General features: G+C 39.7%; 1 protein-coding gene across 3 annotated transcripts in view; it reads right to left on the reverse strand.

Moving 5' to 3' along the window:
- The window catches only part of LOC306864220 (SH2 domain-containing protein 3C-like), a 55,966-nt gene extending 33,188 nt beyond the window's left edge, over positions 1–22,778 (reverse strand). Inside the window, exons 1-3 of one of the 3 annotated variants that reach the window (XM_079408058.1) lie at positions 22,655–22,778; positions 19,470–20,193; positions 15,175–15,214 (exon numbers count right to left, since the gene is read on the reverse strand). In XM_079408058.1, coding sequence (XP_079264184.1) covers positions 15,175–15,214; positions 19,470–20,193; positions 22,655–22,673 — 783 coding nt within the window. In that variant the 5' untranslated portion in view covers positions 22,674–22,778. Of the gene's footprint in view, positions 1–2,150; positions 2,505–15,174; positions 15,215–19,469; positions 20,194–22,654 lie in introns of those variants that run through there. The other 2 variants (XM_079408057.1, XM_079408059.1) reach the window with 2 other exon arrangements.
- Positions 22,779–23,051: the final 273 nt, after the last annotated feature.

Genomic DNA, 23,051 nt, shown 5'->3' on the forward strand with positions numbered 1-23,051 from the left:
GGAGAGTCATACCCCTGAATATTTGAATATGAAATTAATATTTTTTTTGTAATGACTGGAAAGGAGAGAGGTTGGGGGGAAATCTTTGCAACTGAATCATGCACCAGCATAGAAAAACGACCCACCAAAGCAGACAATTACACCAGTCTTAATGTGTCTGGAATCTGTGTAAATGGTTATGCGGTATTAGTTTTGGACCCCCATTGTGAATTTGGTTCCATGACCCCTGTGGTTAAAACTAGCATGACCACATATGCAAGTGGGGTCATAGACGAAAGGACCATCTAGCTGCCAGCCGGCAGAGAATGTGGGGTTTAAGATTAAAAAAATCTAAGTACAACTGCAAGAGACAGATGGAGGATTTGGGGTTGATGCTGTCCCTGATAAATAAGCAGCAGCCTAGCCCAATTAAAATCAAGACGGCAACCATCTTTACTGGTAATGAGGCTGAAGAATTGGCGTGAAAAGCAATACGACATCAGAATCTGCAGGGATACATCTGAGATCAATGGTAGAATGGGTCTAAACTGGATTTTAGGATTTCCAAATTACCATAACAACTAAAAAATCTATCTATACCACTATCTTGTAAATTCCATAAAGTAAAAATCTGTTTAACTCAAAGGTACACACAATGTTAAGGTACTTGACAGAATTCAAGGGACAAGGAAATTCACCGGTGTCTGTTTTTCTGCATGTGAATATCAAGTCAGAATGACTATTATCAATCTGCAGCTGGGACACCATCATCTCCTCCTGGTGCAGCTCTGAGCTCAGGTGGCCAATGGGACGAACACATACATCATTAAAGACAGTCTATGGACATCTATGGCCCCTACATGGATTTGAGTATTCAAATTTTGTTCTCAGTATATGCCAAATTGTAATAAGTGTGAGGTGTGCTTATACAGCATATAAGTTTCTCTCTAAGTTTGTGCTGTATATATATATATATATATATATACTAGCCAAGTGTCCTGCCTGTGCAATGTTGAGAACGGTAAACATACTATAATTTCATCTCAGATATGCACAAATTGATTGTTTCTTAAATTAAACAAACATTGATTACTGTATATAGAGACAATAATACCCTAACCCTTACCGGTTACCCAAGGCTTAGAATATGAAATATGTAAACTGTGTATAACTTATGCTAAATGTATTGTAAACATTTATTTTTATAGGGACACATCTTTTATTACGATCTGCACCTGCAACTGTGCATTTATAGTAAGAAACAGTGTCACTCTGGCAAACAAGGGACACCATAATTTTCATTACCTTAAATGCCCTCTGGTTTGCTTTTATAACACCAGAAAAAACAATCAGACAGGGTAAGAAAAGTAGATGAGGCAAAGAAGCATTGTCCTTGTTTCTATAGTTCTTAGTGCACCACCCAAACTCAGAGCCAAAATTGTTCTGTTGTTATCCAAGTTGGCTGAAATAGAGGACAATTAGATGACACCCATTCCCCTTTTCCAGCTTTCCCACTCAAATCCCGTGTTGTTCTGAGATCATGTATCAGTCCTTGTCAGAGTAACGCAACGTTTTTTTTTGTATTCTGAGCCTTGCATGAAACAATATATCTTCACTTTCAGATATAAAAAGCATGACCTCCAGAGCTACTTTGATGCATTCTCCTGTTTCCTGAGCCCATTACGATCCACTACATAACCGCAGGGTGACAACAGAGCCCTGCCTGCCCGCTCATCCAACTGTGCATCATCAGCACTAGTGTTACAGCTGAGCCAAAGTGAGCTAAGCTCAGTCGGCACACAGACTCACACATACGCACACACACACACTCAGTGCAGTGATATCATAGCAGAGGCTGGTGGAATGACACAGTTGTTGGGGTTGCACAGTTGCACCGGGCCAAACACAGAGCCCTGAGGGGCACCCTTCCCTGCAAGCAGATGCCCTGGACGGAATCGCAGGAATCAATATGTATGCTTACATACACCACACACACTGCGAATGTGACATGCATCTTCCTCCACTTCTCATGCAGGAACTTCTGAAGGCATATTTAGAGATGATGTAATCCAGATCCACACCTTTTCTCACGCACCATGCAGTGTATACATGCACATACTCTGTAGCTGCACACTCACACACAAGCATTCTAGGGCTGGCCCCCCTCTCACCTGCACCTGCATGAAGGAGCCCCTGTAGAAGCAGCAGGCAGCGGCTGACAGGGCACTCCACAGACTGCATCTCTCCGTCATGGCTCCTGTCCTCCTCTCTTCAGCTCTTCCACCCCTGGAGTCCACTAGAAGCCCCGGGTCATGTCCCTATCCTCTTGTGTTCACCCGAGCACAATCCACTGCCGCAACTGATCAGTGCTATCGCTGTTCCACCAGAGCCAGTGTCATCTCAGATCTGCACCGGCTTCCTCTCTCCCCCTCTCAATGTCTCGTTCTCTCTCTCCCTCTCTGACTTTCAATATATCTCTCCTGCTCAGTTCCACTGCCTCTCACTCTCACTCTAGCGCTTGCAATGCTTCACAGCGCTGGCAGGGATTACCTCATCGCTCTTGGATGAAAGCAGTGGGTGGGGGGAGGGACAGAGGGGGACAGGGAGGGATGTAGAAAGAGAGAGATGCTTGCAGGCACCGAGACCCCACCCACCCCCTCCTCCAGGGCTCCAAACAATGCTGGGGGGAGAGAGACAGAGAGACAGAGAGCAAGAGGTATGTGGCGCACGCATTCAGCACCTACTCAAAGGAATTTTCCCTTTTATTCCGGTCTGAAAGACCGCAAAAGAAAAGTATGAGGGGGGCAGTCAGGGAAAAAGTGTCTATAGACACTCACCCACATGCACATACACACTCCCACACCCATCGAGTCACACAAGCAGAGAAAACAGTTAAATCCATGCACACATGACTGCTGGTGTATGAGTATTTAAAAATTAGTTGATGTTGTAAGTCTGGGCATGCAGGAGCTATTTAGATGTGAGCTGTGCTTGGAAATAAAATTATGTTTTCTAGGAACGTATTAAAAACCTGCTAATGAGCCTCAGTCTTTGAATATTCCCTATCGGATACTACCCACGCACACACACATACTTACTCCAGATAAAATGAGGCTGACTCTGGTACAGCAGTCTAGGGTGGGGCGCTTGCTCCCTGGGGACTATTGTGACATCAAAATGGATGCCTTGCTATGGCAAACAACTCAAAGCTTTGACAGCAGCATCCTTAAAAGGAACAGTCCACCCCAAAAATTTACTCACCCTGAAATCATTTCAAACAGGAACAGACCAAATTTTTAATTGTTATTCACAGAAAATTGTGCCATCTGCCATAGATCTCAATTTCAGCTCTCATTTGTGCTTCTGCATATTCAAACTTCATGCGTCAAGACACGTCATGACAGGTTGCATGTCTCGTAAGTAAACACTTCATGCCAAGATTTTAGAGCTAAAGTGGAGGAGGTAGAATATCAGTGAATAATGACTTAAATGTCAGTCTGTTTGTTACAGGAAATCATATGGCTTCAGAAGATGTGAAACACAGTAAGCAAGTTGAATGTACAACAATTATGGAGTTTCTTTATATACTTGGAGCTCCACAGCATTAGTCTATTCGCTTTCTACATGGAAAAGAGCAGTTTGGACAATATTTAAAACTTCTGCTTTTGTGTTGGTAAGTCATAAAAGTTGCTAATTATGTAAGGGTGAGTACATTTTTATTCGTGGGTAAAATATTCCTTAATCAGGGGTGGGTGTTAATCCTGCTCCTGGGGGGGGGGGGGGGGGGCAATGTCCTACAGAGGTTTGTTTCAACCTGCCCCAACACACTTGCCTGGAAGTTTCTAGTGATGCTGAAGACCTTTATAAGCTGGTTTAGATGTGTTTAATGACTTAAACTCAGCACAGTGGTCCTCCAGGAGCAGGAATGGACACACCTGTTTTAAATCCACCATTTAAAACCAGACAGCTGGTAAGACATCTGCATGGCTTTAACCCATCAGCCTTTTGGCATCACATCAGCATTTTGCATCTATATATGTGCATATTTGGTTCTCTATAAAGCTTAGCTACTGAGCGATGAAGCTTACAGTGTCACCTAGGGGAGCCACACAATGAAAAAACAAAAGATATAATTAGACGAGACCCATTCTGCAAAGAAATCCCACTAATGCTATTGTGCATTTGCAGATAATCCAGTAAGAACATGTTCATTTCATGTTGAACGCTCATCAGCCTGAGACAATGGGAAGATGAATGTCAAGTTGAAGCAATTAAAGAGTAGAAGATAGCATGTGGTGTAATCCAGTGCGTGGGTTAACATCATGTGTTATGGCGTGTGTGCGCGTTTGTCTCATGAGAGCATGAAATGAGAAAAAGAGTTCATGTTATTACCACACATATGATGAGGAGTCTCACATGACACACACGTGGTGACACACATATGGTGACCATAGACAGATATTTGTGAGAGAGATGAAATTACTGCTTGAATTGACTTATTGTTGGTTGGTTTTCCTGTAGTTTTGTGGTACTATCGAAGCATTGCTGTATTTATTTGAGTGTCCTGACCAGACCAACACAGCAATAATGGCTCAACCAATGGGGTGAGACTGGGGCGGGAATATCTGTTTGTTCAACAGATGTGTTTGAAAACAATCATTATTCTTCCAGTTATATTGAAACTATGACTTTGGCATTGCTAGTGCTAGTGTTTAAGATGCAATGCCTTGTTTTCAATGGACACGCATGTGTTGTAGTACTCTCATGAATGATGGAGGAGACTGAGATGAAAGAGAAGAAATTGTTGAATAAAGCTGCTATTTTTGTTTTCTTTGCACACAAAAATTATTCTTGTAGAATCATAAAATTAAGGTTGAACCATTGATGTCACATGGACTATTTTAACGATGTCCTTACTACCTTTCTGGACCTTGAATGTGGTAGTTCCCTTGCTATCTATGCAGGGTCAGAAAGCTCTCAGATTTAATAAAAAAAATCTTAATTTGTTTTCCAAAGATGAATAGAGGTCTTAAGGGTTTGGAACGACATGAGGGTGAGTAATTAATGAGAGAATTGTCATTTTTGGGTGAAATATCCCTTTAATCTCATGGCTAGGAGATAAACAACTGAGTCATTAAAGAGATCTTGATTTCTTACTTCTTTCCTACTTCTCTGCCCTAGTTCTCTACTTTCTGTGTTCCTTCTCTATTTCTTGTTTTCGGTCTCATGCTGTTGTGTGTATCTATGCTGATTGTGGCTTTTCCTTCACAACTTCTCCTCAATCTTTCATTCAATCTCTCTCTCAGTTAAATATTAATTACACAGTGAGTGTCCTGCAGGCAGGGTGCAGCGGTACAATTGAGAGGAGCTAGACTCTGTGAGCGAACTGATAATGAGGAGGTGGAGGGGGTTCGTCTCTACCTCCATCTGCCTAAAGGGCCCGGACACCCTTACCTCCCCCTTTCCATTAACATTAATGAGCTTGGCCCCATTGGAATTCTGGGTATTGTAGTTGGCATGTGGTATGGATCTTGCCCAAGTCGGTGCTGCTTTCGCTGATCAAACAGTTCGGTCATTTGGTTTGATCTCTTGCAGTAATAGAAGACCACGAGAAGCATGTTAGCGAGTGAGGCTTAGTCAATTTACAGGGCTAATCAATGCAGAGCTGTGTAGTGATTTGATTTAAACAGAATAACTGGCTGTTCTGTATGTATTTCCATGCTGAAAAACAGGAGGGAGGGGGAAAAGAGGGGTATCACAACCTCCATCTTTCACCAGCTGGGTCTACATCAATTCACAGTCAAGTCAAGTCACCTTTATTCATATTAGGGGTGTCGCGATATACCGGTATTGACGATAACCGTGATATTCAAAGCAACAATTATCGATATCGTGTTAATTTAGTGTGTGATGATATACCGGTATTGGCGATAACCGCAATATTTAAAATGAACAGGACTCTTAGGATAACACCACATGTAAATACTCCAGCGCCAGTACCTGGTTGACCTCCAGGTGACAGTATTGCACCTTAACCCTGACACCTGTCAAACAAGAAGACGACGCAGCGCTGGCAGCTACTCTGAGAAGAGCCGTATTCATCAGAGTAAGTTGCCATAGAATGGGAAATGTTACATTAACCTGTTAACAGAGGTTTTCTGTGTTCATATATTAAGTAAAGAGTGATTATTTTAATAAGTACCGCGTTTTCTTATTTTCTGTTTGTACTGTTTTTGTTTGTTTTTCCTGTTTTTTGTTTTTCAAATACGATCAGTTTTACTAGGGATGACTTGCTGAACATTCGGCAGAACACCACCATAAAATCTTTTACCGGATTTTGATTTTTCGGACGTTTTGTTGTACATTGTAGTTGGCGGAGCCATAGCTCTGGTCAAACAGTACAGGAGGCGTAGACGGGGGAAGAGAGCCGGCGCGCTTGTGAAGCTTCGTCAGCGCAGATTTCGAACAGCGTTGCCTAGCATCCATCTGGCGAATCTCCGCTCTCTACCCAACAAAATGGACAAACTCCTTCTGCTCTCCTGGACAAATAAGGATTTTTTCTAACTCTGCTGCTCTGTGTTTCACGGAAACCTGGCTAAATGGTGACATACCGGACAGCGTGCTACATCTGCCTAATTACCAGCTGATCAGAGCAGATCGCGACGCAGAATCAACGGGGAAATCGCGTGGTGGCGGGACGTGCTTTTACATCAATTAGAGGTGGTGTACAGATGTAACTGTGTTAAAGAAGATATGCTGTTCAGATCTAGAAATACTCTTCATTAACTGCAAGCCGTTCTATTCTCCGCAGGAGTTCTGCTCGTTCATTCTCGTCAGTGTCTACATTCCTCCGCAAGAGCACGTGAGCTCAGCTTTACAGAAACTAGCTGATCAGATCACAGACACAGAACAACAACACTCGGACTCTGTTTTAATCATTCTCAGGGACTTTAATAAAGCAAATCTCTCCCGCGAACTGCCAAAATACAGACAGCACATCACATGTCCCACCAAGACAGTTATATATTGGATCACTGTTACACAGCGATAAAGGACGCATATCACTCGGTTCCACGAGCAGCTTTAGGACTCTCTGATCACTGTTTGGTTCATCTTATTCCATCCTACAGGCAGAAACTTAAATCTGCAAAGCCTGTATTAAGAACTGTTAAAAGATGAACTAATGAAACAGAGCGGGACTTACAAGCCTGTTTCTCTCTCACTGATTGGTCTGTTTTTGAAGCAGCTGCCACCTGGACAAGCTGTAAAATCTTATATCAGTTTCTGTGAGGATATGTGCATTCCTAACAGGACTCATCTAATCTACAACAATGACAAACCATGGTTCACTGCAAAACTCAGACAGCTCCGTCAGGCCAAAGAAGATGCTTACAGAAAGGGGGATAAAGTCTTGTATAAACAGGCCAAATACACACTGGAAAAGGAGATCAGAGTGGCAAAGAGGAATTATTCTGACAAGCTAAGGAAAAAATTATCTTCCAGTGATCGCCAGGTCTTCAGGAAGAACAAAAGAAGGAAAGCACCAGGCCCAGACGGTGTGTCACCACCAGCCTGCCTAAAATCTGTGCTGTCCAGCTGGCCCCCATCTTCACACAGATCTTCAACAGATCACTGGAGCTGTGCGAAGTCACCTCATGCTTCAAACACCCCACCATCATCCCCGTCCCAAAGAAACCCAAAATTACTGGACTTAATGACTACAGACCTGTGGCCCTAACGTCTGTAGCCATGAAATCATTTGAAAGACTGGTTTTGGCTTATCTGAAGGACATCACCGGACCCTTACTGGACCCCCTGCAGTTTGCCTACAGAGCAAACAGGTCAGACCAGGGACTTATGTGAGGATCCTGTTTGTGGACTTCAGCTCCGCTTTTAACACCATCATCACGGAAACCCTTCAGAATAAACTAACCCAGCTCTCCGTCCCCACCTTAAAGCTTGGTAAATTCACATCCAGCACTCGTACCATCAGCATTGGAGCTCCTCAGGGCTACGTACTCTCCCCACTGCTCTTCTCCCTCTACACCAACGACTGCACCTCTAAAGACCCCTCTGTCAAGCTCCTGAAGTTTGCAGACGACACCACACTGATTGGCCTCATCCAGGATGGTGATGAGTCTGCTTACAGACAGGAGGTTAAGGAGCTGGCTGTCTGGTACAGTCTTAACAACCTGGAGCTTAACACGCTCAAAACTGTGGAGATGATTGTGGACTTCAGGAGAAACCCCCCTGCTCTCCCCCCACTCACCATCATGAACAGCACTGTGACTGCAGTGGAGTCATTCAGATTCCTGGGCACCACCATCTCCCAGGACCTGAAGTGGGATATTCACATAGACTCCATTGTCAGAAAGTCCCAGCAGAGGTTGTACTTTCTTCGCTAGCTGAGGAAGTTCAACCTGCCACAGGAGCTGCTGAAACAATTCTACTCCGCCATCATTGAATCCATTCTCTGCACTTCAATAACTGTCTGGTTCAGCTCAGCTACCAAATCTGACCTCAGAAGACTACGGAGAGTAGTCCGGACTGCTGAGCGAATCATTGCTACAACCCTCCCCACTCTCCAAGAGCTGTACTTATCCAGAGTGAGCAAAAGAGCTGGTAAAATCACTCCCTCTTTGAACTGTTACCATCTGGTCGACGTTACAGAGCTCTGAGAACCAGAACGACCAGACAAAGGAACAGTTTCTTCCCTCAGGCAATCCATCTCATGAACACTCAACAATAAACGTGGAACACACAACTATAATACATTATCCATTCACCACACTCACTTATTTTATTTTTATTTCTCATTTCTAATTTGCAAATACTTGACCTGTACATACATAGTTGTCTATATTATATATTGTGTTTTTTGCTGCTTTGTACATTGCCTATTTGGATATTTGTATATTATTCTTTTATTATCTGTGTCCTGTCCTGTTGCTGTCTTTCTGTTGCACTGTGGAGCTTCTGTCGCAACAACAAATTCCTTGTATGTGTAAACATACCTGGCCAATAAAGCTCATTCTGATTCTGATTCTTTTTGTATTTGCAATCAATATGGCCTGTGCGTAGTAACACTTTATTTCTTTGTTCAAATCTGTTAGCAGTTACATGATTAAAACTGATCTTGAAAAACTGAGCGACCACATTGCTGCATTAAACTCTATAAAATGTTAAGCTGGTCGCAGTGCCATGCACTTAATGCCTCATCTGCGGTCATTCTAGACGCACATTAATACTGAATAGCGCTCTTACTGCATGACTTCAGTGGCGCTGGTGCAACTATAGGTTAAAGAGCTTAAAATACGGCCACGCAAGTTAATGTCACGGGTGGGGAGAGACGAAGACTCAAATGCTGGCGAAAAGTGGGTCTTTTAATAAAAGAGAACAAAAAATGAACAAAAACCACCCCGAAGGGGAAAAACAGGCAGACAGAGAACTGCAGTACCTGCAAACATACCCACACACAACTTTAAACATCTAACATGAAATAACAAAACAGCACAGGACTGCAGACACCAGGAGAATAAATAGGGAGACAAACGAGGAGGACACAGGTGAAGTCACTGAAACAATAATGAGATAACAAGGAGGGTGGGGTCAGACAATAGACAGGAGAGCACATGGCACAAACCACAAACAACAAGCCATGTGCTCAAACAAACACCCAGTGACATCTGGTGGCCAACCAGGGCACACCTGCAGGACCGTGACAGTTAAGAGGTTAAAGTATCAGTTTAGATGTTAATATGGCAACACTTTACAATAAGGTTCAATAGTTAACATTAGTTAATTACATTAGTTAACATGAAATAAGAATGAACAATACTTCCACAGCATTTATTAATCTTAGTTCTTGTTAATTTCAGCATTTACTAATGCATTATTAAAATCAAAAGTTGTGTTTGTAAACATTAATGCACTGTGAACTAACATGAACAACGAATGACTGCATTTTTATTAACATTAACAAAGATTAATAAATTGTGTAATGTATTGTTAGTTAATACATTAATGTTAACAAATTCCATCTTATTGTAAAGTGTTACCATTAATATGTATTCATCATACTGTTGAACTTGACAGTATTTTCTCTCTTGTTATTTCATAGGAGCTCCGAAGAAGACAGAGAAAGCCAGAGATACTGCGTTTATCAGTATCCTTATGTTCGTTGGGTGAAAAACAAAAACTCATTAAACAAAAACAAAAACATATAACCGTGATATGAAAAATCTAATATCGTGACAGCCCTAATTTATATAGCGCTTTTAACAATACAGATTGTGTCAAAGCAGCTTTACAGTATCAAATAGGAAAATAGTGTCGCTAATGCAAAAATCATAGCCTGGATGTTCTTCTCTCTACATCTCTGTCTTCTTATGCATCACTATTACTATTGCAATTTTTAAAACCTCTATCTATGAGAACATGAATCATGTGGCTTGTTGAGGAGAATTGCACTGTTACTCTTCTATTACTATTCTGAATTATGATTTTTGCCTGGTGCACAATAAAAACATGCAAAACCACCCATAGAATTAAACTGAATGGAATACTACTACTACTGGTTCTGTTCTACTGCTAGAGCAGATCAGCTTTGGTATATTTCAGTAGAATATTCAGTAATACAATTACTGAAAGGAAACTGCTAATTGGTGTTAGCGGCCAACAGAAAGGTTAGGAGTTCAATCCTAAGGTGCTGGGATAGGTGTGAGATCTGGGAACAGCCGAGATAATGAGATGACAACCCAGCAGAAAATAAACATCAGTATCAATGGCTGAATGGAAGAATGCAATTACGAACACCTCAAGAGATCACACATGCCTGGGCCTCTGGGAACATTCTGTTCTGGCATGAAGACCAGTCAGTCATCTCTGTTTCCAGTCGAAAGAGCTGTTTTTTGCCATTGCAGTGAACATTCAGGGCAGAGACTCATTTTTAACTCAGACACCATTAAAGTTTCATATTGTGGCGGAGAAGAGAGCAAAGGATGGCATCCAAGAAGTGGAGGGAAAGGAGGCTGTGCATCCAGTAAAACTACTACAATAACCTTCTGCAACTAGTCAAATTAGATTCATGGCAACATGGATTGGGTGTTTGACATGCCTAAAAACTTAAACTAAAAACAATTATGGTACTGTTGTGTTGCCACTTGATATCAAATGTAAAATCTATGTGGGAATCGAAATCCAGTTTTATGTACAGCAGTTCGATTCCCAAACTCATGAAAACGAACAAACGGTTCTTTTTAGTGATTGAGAAATGTACAGAACAGTGAGACCAGTGTAGTCTAAACCAGTATTTGAGAAGAAAAATGAAAGTGATGAAAGCAAGCAAGCAATGAATTCAAGACATTTCTTGATACAGACAGTTATTTCCTCTCAAGCAGGCGCATAACATACGTGCAGGTTGGCCGTTGGCTATATACTCTAGAAATGGTTCTTTAAAGGTTCTTTACACTTAGTAATAGTTCTATTTAGAATTGTATCATCCTGGAGAACTCTTGCATTGTGAAATGGTTGTTTGGGTTAGAGTTTAGGGTTCTTTATTACCACCTTTGTGTTTTTAAAATTTGCAACCACTAAAACCCACCTCATTATTAACTTACTGGAGCTCAACCATCCAACTACTCAGACTCTCAATGCACTCCCAACATAAACGGCCTATACATTTTAACTTTCATATTATAACTGGTTTCCTACCGATCATGTCTTTTTCTCTTTTTAGATTTTTAACAGAACATGCAAGTTTGAGCAGCTCTGTTCAGCTGAGGATACTTCTTTTCTTCACTAAGTAACAGAGATATTGGATTTATGATTGATATTGTTAGAGTTTTCAGTTATTACTTTTATGCATCAACATGCCCAGTCACAAAAACATTAAAGCTATGCCATGACATTGTGAATGGTTCACATACTGTCCATTCACAATGGCTACATTTGGCCTTCATAAACATGACTGCTTTTACTTTATGAGACACACTGCATTTGCAGTGTGCATAGGCACAAGTTTTTGGCCCAAATACAGGCCTCATCTTAACAAACTGGTGCTTTTTTTCTTTACTTTTCTGTGAACCAAAATCATACTGTACGACTGGTTTGGATAAAAGCATCTGCTAAATGACTAAATGTAAATGTAAATGTAAATAATGTTTTCTCTCTTGTAAGAATACCAAAATTCAAGAGATGCATCTCAAGAGAGCGGCTTGTCGTCACATTACAATAATACGCGTTTTAAATTTTTGCGCCTTCTCTCTCATACAGCGATGAATTCTTTCCTGGAGCTCAGTGTGTCTGTATCTGCAGGACGGAAAGGTAAGTTCAATATCGACGGTCGAGTGAAGTTTCTCCGCGAAGCTTCACTCGGTGAGTCTGCTCAGTACTTTGTGGGTTGTGTATGCAAAATGCAATTCTCGTGAAGGACTTGACGTGTCTGCTGCTCCGGACTGGCACCCGGTTTACTCATGCACACCCTGGGGTGAGGCCCCAGCGCACGCTTAGACTGTGTGTAAGGCTGTCACTGAGGACCCCTTGGCAAACACAGGAAGCCGGTCCCTCGTCAGAATATACAGAATAGGTTGGGGGGGGCATTTCGTTTTCATAGGGTAATCAGACTACTTTTAGATTACTTTTGACATAGCGTGTTTATCTAACATAACTTGTGTCAGGGTGCTACTGCGAGGAAGCAACTTTCTATAATAAACAAACAAAGGGGTAACACAGGGCAGGCAGGAAACACACATAGCACCATCAGTTGATGTATAACACCGGACAAGTAAACATGGTGCAGACAACACTTTAAGTACAGGGCTTAATGAAGGGTAATTAACGGGACACAGGTGAATCAAATGACTACTCAATGAGAGGGAAAAACTGGGTCACGGGACGCACATGGGAGAAAACACAACAAAACAGGTCCATATTTCTGACAACTTGTTGATTTAAAGGGTTAGTCCACCCCAAAATGAAAATTGTCATTAATCACTTACCCCCTTGTCGTTCCAAACCCGTAAAAGCTTTGTTCGTCTTTAGAACACAATTTAAAGGGGTCATATGATGTTGCTAAAAAGAACATTATTTTGTGTATTTGGTGTAATGCAATGTGTTTATGCGGTTTGAGGTTCAAAAAACACATTATTTTCCACATATTGTATGTGGTTGCTCTTTGCCCCGCCTTTCTGAAACGTGTAGATTTTTAGAAAGCTCATCGTTCGGAGAAGCGAGGTGTGCTCTGATTGGCCAGCTATCCGGTGCATTGTGATTGGCCGAATACCTCACGCGTGTGACAGAAATGTTACGCCCCTTACCATGTTGTGATGCTGTGTCCCGGCGCGACGAGACTGAAAAAAAAACCTCTGATGGCAGATGGACTATTTTGATGATGCTTTTCATACTTTTCTGGGCCTTGACAGAGTTATTTACTTGGCTGTCAATGGGACAGTCACAAGCCTCACGGATTTCATCCAAAATATCTTAAATCGTGTTCTGAAGACGAACAAAGCTTTTACGGGTTTGGAACGACATGAGGGTAAATGATTAATGACACAATTTACATTTTGGGGTGGAGTAACCCTTTAAATAGGATAATCTATTTTAGAATAGGATGTACTATATTGATATTAAAATAAAGAGAAAGAATATATTTCATTCGTTGTTAGTAACAACATGACGTGCATTAAACATTACATTACGTCAAGGTTTCCCAAACTGGAGTTCATGAAGAAACTGCATTATATGTATTGTGTGAACAATATGTAATCAATAAAAAAGTAACTGTAGTCTGATTACGAAGTATTTTTGGAATCTGATTACATAATCCAGATTACATGCCACCCAGGACGGCATACGGCAATATGTTACACAATATGCAACAACTTGAAGAGTTCAACATTTTTCCAAATGTTCCTTCCTCAAAAGTAATAAAAGAACTATTAAATGGAACAATTAAGATGAATCAAGAATTCAAATCAGTTCCCATCCAGTTCCAAAAATCAAATAAAATTCAGGGCCGCATCTGTCATTGTGTGTGAATGTGTCATTGACAAAGAGGAAGTTTTACTATCTGTGAGCATATATGTTATGCAGTGTGTGTAAATGAGAATGTGTGTTCTGAAGGCATGAGGGTCATGTGGGTCTGGCCACACCTAACCTTCCCTTACAGAGCTTCAGGAATTAAAGACCAGTTTGTAGCTCCATCCAGAGGCAGCTGAGTTTACTACACATCAATTAAATGCAGAATCTAATATCTTAATGACTGCAAATAAGGGCAGGAATGCAAGGGAAGCTCAAAACAAGCTGTGTGTTATTTGTTAGGCTTCCATTGTATCCTAGAGAAATGGAAAGATTTTTTTATATGTTATTATTTGTTATTTCATGTCATTTTAGTTGATTGTTTTTCACTTAATGTTCAACATAAAGCATGTAAATCAAAAAACAGAGATGTCTATTTTTTGTAGGAATCACATTTAAACTTAAAAGATGAGTCTTTTTGGTCAAATCAATGGGGGAGCAAAATTATATATATTGTCATGGTTCTAATAACTCTGCTGGGGTTATGACTTTAGTTAATCCGCATTTTAAAAACACTGTACTTGAATCACATTGTTCGAGTGTTTTGTACACTCGAAATTGTACTGATTTACAGACTCATGTATTTTTATACTGTTGTCTTATTGTACTTATGACTCTATTCCCCTGTTGTTATTGCAAATAAAAAAATAAAACTAAATAAAAACCTTGGTAATCTCGAGGGAAACCGTTAATTAGTAAAAGTCAATTAATTAAACATGGCCACACATTAAATAAATTGAGGAAGCGAATTAATAAAATCTTCTTAAAATGCAAAAAATAAAATAAAAATAAAATAAGGGCAGGAATAGGAAGAACATTAATTTGCACCAAATAAGCACATACTAAAAGAACTCATTAGATTAATTTCTTATTACATCTCCAAATGGTGCTTTTAGTTAATGAATACAGGAATTGTGCCTAATTAAGCATGAAATAACCATATTCAGCAAGTTGTCAGGGACTGAGCCTGAAATATAGCCTAAATCAAAGAACAGACAGATTAAAGTAATACACAGATATATTAACAGAATTCCTTCCAGCTTCTCCTTATTAAGGATGAGAGATTTAGATTGTTTAAATGACTTCTTGTTATAAGAGAAAGAAAAAAGGCCTTACTTCCACATATTCTACTTGGTTCTCTGTGGTGTTCAGCTGTCTGTGAGAAGAAAAAACATTGGCAACATTGTTTAATAGCACAAAATTCTCATATTATATATTACGCCATATATAATAAACAGAATCATTAAATCAGTCAGAATTGCTAAATAAACCCTGATCAGAATTCCAAATCTGACTGTAAATTATCCCACTTTATGCACAGCTACTTACATTGCAATCTAAATGAATAAACTGACATGAAAATGAATAGCCAAAATTATGTTCTTATATGACAAGAAAGAAAATTAGCAGTTGTAACAGTGAATTATACAGTGTCCTCGTGCACAAATACTGACCAATCAGAATCAAGTATTCCAGAGAAATGCATAATAATACATATTTAAGCATATGAAAAATGTTGAAAGCCACCTCAGCGTTAAACAGTATCAGTGAGATATGTAGTGAGATCATCATAAGTTATTCCTATTGCGTTTTTTACACCACAGGGTGTGATATCAACGTCTCAGCAGAGCTTGACCTTTTTTTAACATCCAAAGGAAGTGAAAAGCATGTTTATGTTCCTCTTACTGCACGCCACATCAATGACAGGATGAAATGAGCTTCAACCAAAAAATAGGAAGTGCAGAGACAGAGCATTTGAATACAGTAATATGAATATTACTATTATTTAAAAAAAAAACTTTATTAAAATGACACATGAAAGAATCACAAAGAAACACCTTTTTTAACCAATAAGTCTTGCTATTTGGGCCAATTAAACAATTGTAAATGAGAAAGCAGAATTATTCTCAACAAGAAAAATAAATACATTACTGATTTGTATAGTTTTACATTAAGAAAACGGCCATTAAACAGCCATTAATACACATTACACAAAATACATATTTACACAAGATTTTTTATATATTCTCTTTTCAATTTAGACAGCAAAAGTTCTCATCTCAAAGGTAAATAAACAGTATGCTCTGGTTGTGACAACTTAGCCCAACTTATGGGCTGCATGTTATTGTATTGAATATAACAGTAAATATGTTCAAACGCTTTAAAAATTGACTTAAAGGGTTAAAATAAACCCTGCGAAGTACCGATAACAGAAAGAGTCTTGGCTGAAGATATTTCAAATCTCAATATATTGCCCAGTGGCAAAAATTCTTGCACTCTCAGAAAAAAAGGTACACAAGGTGTTACTGAGAGAGTGTCTCTTTAAAAGGTACAATTTTGTACCTTATTTATCCCTAAAGTGTGTGCATTAGTACCATAAAGGTGTGAATAGTATCTCCTAATGTACACAATAGTACCGTTTGAAAGGGTACTGCCTTAAGTGACAAAGTGACAGCTTTTGTACCTTTGTTTCTGTGAGTGAGTGAGTGAGAGAAGCAAACTTGCTTTAAGCGTGGAAAGAGTTTTTAACAAGTGGTTTGATAAATGAGCAACAACATATTCACTGTCAGGTCAGGCCAAAAAGCAGTTTTCAGCATGGGAAAGTTTCAGCAAAGCAGACGTGTGTGGAAACTACTGCCAAACATAATGAAAAGACATTGTATGAATGCCCTCGACACTTCAGTCTATCAATCAAAGTGAAACAAAGTGTGTTGACCAAAAGTTTCTGAATGAAAGCAGTATAGATATACAAACAGGAAATGAAGCAAAGGTCCTTTACATGCTCAACAAATCTGTTGTTATAACAGATGTTATAACGCCTGTTGTTTTCACGATTCGTGAAAACAACATTCGAATGAACATGCCAAGTCAGAATATCTCTCAAGAATCCCAAATACCATAGTTTTACATATTCTTTCGTTATTTAAAAACTGTTGCTTTAATTATCTTAAACAAAACTGAAAATCATAAAGAAGACCTTTGTTTCAAAATATATGCATTAATTTTAGCGATTCTCATTTGCTATTAAATCTACAACATTTTTAAAAACATAAAATATTAGATAAAGAAAGCACAGAATCAACTTTGCACTGCTGCCCATGATTGCGTGAAAGATCAGACAAATCCAATAGAGTCTGGCTGCAGACTTGCACTTGCACTCTCAGTACTTGCACTCTCAGTACTTGCACTCTTAGACTTGCACTCTCAGACTTGCACTCTCAGTACTTGCACTCTCAGTACTTGCACTCTCAGACTTGCACTCTCAGTACTTGCACTCTCAGTACTTGCACTCTCAGACTTGCACTCTCAGTACTTGCACTCTCAGACTTGCACTCTCAGTACTTGCACTCTCAGACTTGCACTCTCAGTACTTGCATTCTCAGTACTTGCCCCCTCAGTACTTGCACTCTCAGACTTGCACTCTCAGTACTTGCACTCTCAGACTTGCACTCTCAGTACTTGCACTCTCAGTACTTGCACTCTCAGACTTGCACTCTCAGTACTTGCACTCTCAGACTTGCACTCTCAGTACTTGTATTCTCAGTACTTGCACTCTCAGTACTTGCACTCTCAGTACTTGCATTCTCAGTACTTGCACTCTCAGACTTGCACTCTCAGTACTTGCACTCTCAGTACTTGCACTCTCAGACTTGCACTCTCAGACTTGCACTCTCAGTACTTGCACTCTCAGACTTGCACTCTCAGTACTTGCACTCTCAGACTTGCACTCTCAGTACTTGTATTCTCAGTACTTGCACTCTCAGTACTTGCACTCTCAGTACTTGCACTCTCAGACTTGCACTCTCAGTACTTGTATTCTCAGTACTTGCACTCTCAGTACTTGTATTCTCAGTACTTGCACTCTCAGTACTTGCACTCTCAGTACTTGCATTCTCAGTACTTGCACTCTCAGTACTTGCACTCTCAGTACTTGCATTCTCAGTACTTGCACTCTCAGACTTGCACTCTCAGTACTTGCACTCTCAGTACTTGCACTCTCAGACTTGCACTCTCAGACTTGCACTCTCAGTACTTGCACTCTCAGACTTGCACTCTCAGTACTTGCACTCTCAGACTTGCACTCTCAGTACTTGCACTCTCAGACTTGCACTCTCAGTACTTGCACTCTCAGTACTTGCACTCTCAGACTTGCACTCTCAGTACTTGCACTCTCAGACTTGCACTCTCAGTACTTGCACTCTCAGTACTTGCCCTCTCAGACTTGCACTCTCAGACTTGCACTCTCAGTACTTGCACTCTCAGACTTGCACTCTCAGACTTGCACTCTCAGTACTTGCGCTTCTGTGAGTGACGTCACTTACAGTCTTTTTTATTTTTTATTTTGTTCTATTTATTGATTATTTTTTGTTTGAATCTCTCAACATTTTACAACAGTAGCCAGGTGGTGAAGACAAGAAAAAATAAACTAAATTATAATGTCATTTGCAATCGCCGCTTGCACTTTCCGCTACTTACGACGTCACTTGCATTCGACATGAATGGAAACTTTACGCATTGCGTTCATATTCTGCTGTTCTGTAGCCACAGATTTGCGGGTCTTTTCTTTTTCTCCTACAGATGACTTGAAGGACCCTGTTCGTTATTGTACTAAATTAATTTTAATCGTTTAACCACCACAGCGTCTTGTCTCCATTGGCAACGCACACAATTCGTGTCAAATGCAAGTGATGTCGTAGGTAGTGGAAAATGCAAGCGGCGATTGCAAGTGACATTTTAATTTAGTTTCTTTTTTCTTGCTTTCACCACCTGGCTACTGTTGTAAAACGTTGAGCGATTCAAACAAAAAATAAGGTTTAGATGAAAATAATACCCGGGGCGCCTTTAGCCTTTAGCCCCGTTGTACCCTAATAAAATCAGAACCATTCTCACCGAAATTTCGTTGCTTCCCTAATTAGATGTTTTAATCAGATTAGGTGTCTGGTCGGGCAAGTACAATTGTCTTCTTTTCACAAAGTGGCTAGTGGGAGTGACTGTGTTACCCGCCACAGCTGAAATCCACACTCATTTGGCGAGTTGGCAGGTGTTAATGTCAAGCCCTGATACCCTATGTAATTAAAATGAATTGGGAATGGCATTTAATCTTTAACGTTAAGTACTGTACTCAGCTACTGTACTTAGCCCTTATGAAAATTAACCATGATTTTATTATGGTAAAAATGTAGTAACCGTTTTTTTTTTTTTTTTTTTTTTTGGCAAATTGACTACCATTCGTGTAACCACAGTTTTATTACAAATACCATGGTTAAACTATAGTTAGTGTAGTGAAACCATGGTTAATTAATGGGTTAACTATTGTAATCATGATTTTGGTTTTATTTTGTAGTAAAACCATGGCTAATTTTCGCAAGGTTGGGTATAAACAAACAATGAAGATCAGAACTGATTCTTACCTGTTAGGCTCCTTCTCTTCCTGACTGTCTTGTTTGCAGCCTGATCTTATTTTAGCATCTTCCTCTACTGCTTGCTTCTGCTCGACCTGACTGTGGTGTTTCAGAGGTAACTGCATCAAATTTCCATCCACTCGGAGCTCCTCAGCAGCCTTCATGGAGGTGTCTCCTTCTTTATGTCTTTTCTTGGGCAGCACTGGCTGGATGTCTGGCTCTTTGCTCTGACTTAGATCTGCTGAAGGTTCTAGACATGCATTTGGTGGATCAACATATGGCTTGGAGTCAACTAATGGGTCCTTATCATCATCTTCCAGCTTTGTTGAGTGCCCATCCATAGTCGGTGGAGGTGGAAGGTCACGATTCTGAATGTGATTATCTCTGGTTCCTGCAGCTGGCTTCTCCTCCAAGATGGGGTTCTCCAGGGATTCCAGGCCCTTCCCGGAGAGTATGCTGAGAAGGGGGGAATCAGCAACATGGTCCTGAGGAGGTCTCATGCTTTGACTCTGACTGAGGTTGGTCTTGTCCTTGGACTTGCTCTTCTTCGAGCTTTTGTCCTTCTTCGGGTGACGTGGCATGGTGCCCATGTGCGTGTACATTTCACTGGAGCTGGCGTAGCTCGGGCTGCGTGGATGCATGCCCATATCGTCGGTGGACACCTCTTTGACATCGTCCTTCTGGCTGTCTGATTTCCGCCGGAGGTTGGTGAGACTACCAAACCACTTGAAGCCTGAGAAAGGAGAAAGCATGTTGTGTGTGCTGTAACTCGGCACGGTTTTCAGACTAAACCTCTCATTGATAAAAAAAAGAAAATAAAAAAATTCTGCTCATTGTGGGCTGTGCACCCAAGGGTCTCTATCATACCAAGAGTTCCTTCAATGTGAGAAAGAAACATGTAGCCTCTTAAGTAAACATGAGTCTTGACCTTGTCTGTGGGAAAAATTCATTGGTCTCTTTAGTCCCTAAAACAACAATTTGAGCATTTTAACTTCTCATAAATGAAGCTAAAATATTTCTTTCTCATGAAAATTATGTGATAATGATGATTGGGGGAGGAAATTAAGATGCTGTGCAAACAGGAAGGCGATTTTTCAAATAGAGCTTTATCATAATTTGTGATGTTTCTAGCATGATCTTTGATGTCAGGGCCTGAATTTTCTCCTTGTCACTGTTGGAACGTCTGTTCATTTATGTTAATAATTTTAGCTCTCATGGGACTGTCAAAGTTTAGCCCTATTCTGGTTTTGTTTCTTGTCAAGTCATCTTGTGTTTGGATCCAGACCGAGTATTTTCAGATATCAGACAGATTGAAATTAATAACACATGGGACTGTTAAATGTGATGAAGTTCATAATGTATTGCTGTATTGCTATATTGTACTTGAAGAAGAAACACACCTATAAAAAAGTGTAACTAATATTAAGGAAGAAAAATGTTTTGTAAGATAAAACTATTATTTTTGCCTTCACAATAACCTAATAATCTTAAAATGAATGATAATTAAAACACCAGATCGTATTTACACTTACATTTTGGATTATGAGATTACAGTAAATTGATAGTAGAAGTGTCGGGGGAAATGTCAGTGTGAAATATAATAATAATAATAATAGCACAAATTATTAATATTTCAATGTTTTCATGATCAATATTTAAATATTAATAAATAAATATTTAAATATGTACTTTAATGTTTATTAATTTTCACTAATTGTGATGTATACATATTTTTTTTACTATTTGACTCAAATAGTAAAAAAAAAAGTAGAATTCAACTGAAAAAAAAAAAGATATTCTGTGGAAAATGATATTTTTGTGTTTTTGTTTTGTCAATTTATCTAATTAATTAATTACTGGTCAAAATGTATATATTGATCAAAATAAAGATTTCATATTTTCTACATTTGCTATATGTTTTGTGTTTCATAGAAATACTGTTAATCATCATACTGTTACATTTTAATTGTTACTGTTAAAATGTAAATATTTAGTGGAGTTTCTCTTTAATTTAGGCAAAAGGTACAATAAATATGTTGAATAATCTTTTTTTGTGGTGAGGTTGGGGGGTAGATTGATGTGTGTGTGTGTGTGTGTGTGTGTGTGCATGTTTATGTGGTTTATGAGGACACAAATTTGTATAATGACATGGGTATGACAGAGGTATTACAATATGAAGGTGGTTTATGAGGACACTGCCTATGTCCCCGTAATTCAAAAGGCTTAAAAAACATACTAAATGGTGTTTTTTTGAAAATCTAAAAATGCACAAAGTCTCCTGTGAGGGCTAAGTTTAGGTGTAGGGTTGGTGTAGGGCAATAGCACACACAGTTTGTTCAGTATAAAAACCATTACGCCTATGGAGAGTCCCCATAAACCACAAAAACCAACATGTGTGTGTGTGTGTGTGAACATAAATGAGTTATTTAAATATTTTTAAAATATAGTTTAGGTTTTATACTTTAGTTTAAACATAAGAACTTAGTGAATGTACATAGTGAATGTAGCTATCTGTGGGGAAAAAAACTTGCAATTTTTCCATTTTGTGTTTTTTCATGACTGTGCTTTTATGTGCATTTGCTCATGCATTGCACAATATTGTAATACTTCTCTCAGTTGTAGTTTATCCATATATATCCCATATACTTTGCCCTTATTTGACCTTATAATACTCAAACTAATCTAATATAAATGACTTTTATTTTCATCATGAGTTTGTTTTTTCTCTTGGTCGATGCTCAATTCGGCTCATATTGATCTAGTCTGAAGTACATTCATTTGCTTTGTGCAGCTGAATCCCCAAATGTCATTACGGTATTCCCATATCCCATCACTGTCCTCAGAACGGCTTTGCTTTTACCTCAAGGCATGTGGAGCAAAACAACAAAAAGCCTCTTCAAAACGTATCTGCGTCTATGCACTGCTGCCTTCAAATACACCAACCTTCATCAGAGAGGAACGTCAGTCTTTAAGGCCATTATAAAAATCAATAATGTCAACAGTCCTGCTACTTTATAACACCCTAATAACTTCGACAAGGACAGTGGGGCGTTATTTAAGGCATTTTGATCTTTAGTAGTCTTGCTTAACCCACCAGAGACTTTAACCACAATAAGAAACCTCATGGCAAAGTGATACCGGTCTGAATGATTGCACCACACCATGGGGGGAAGCCCTCAATCAAATATACTCACTCAGTTTGCGTTTGATCATGGTCTCTGACTCCTGTGTCCTCTTGTGTCTTTTCCGGGACGGGGTGCCACAAGTCCTCACTTTTGGTTCTTGTATATGTGTGTGTGTGTGTGTTTGTGTAGATAGAAGTGTGCACTTCCGCTGCACAGGGCTGATGCTCTGTAAGCAGCAGCAGCAAAAGGACTTCCTGTGGTTGCTGGGCGGATACATGTGATCTGTACTTAGCAGTAATGCCATATTTACTCAATAGCACTCGATGTTGACATGCAGGAGAGCTTCTTGGGTCACTCTGTCAAAGCTGACATGACTCCAGTGTCTCTCAGGATCTGCATTCAGTGTCATTATAAGACTGAATAATATGACATCTAACAAAATGTGCATCACCATATACTATAATAA

Source organism: Barbus barbus, assembly GCF_936440315.1.
Source record: "Barbus barbus genome assembly, chromosome: 45".
Classification (NCBI taxonomy): domain Eukaryota; kingdom Metazoa; phylum Chordata; class Actinopteri; order Cypriniformes; family Cyprinidae; genus Barbus; species Barbus barbus.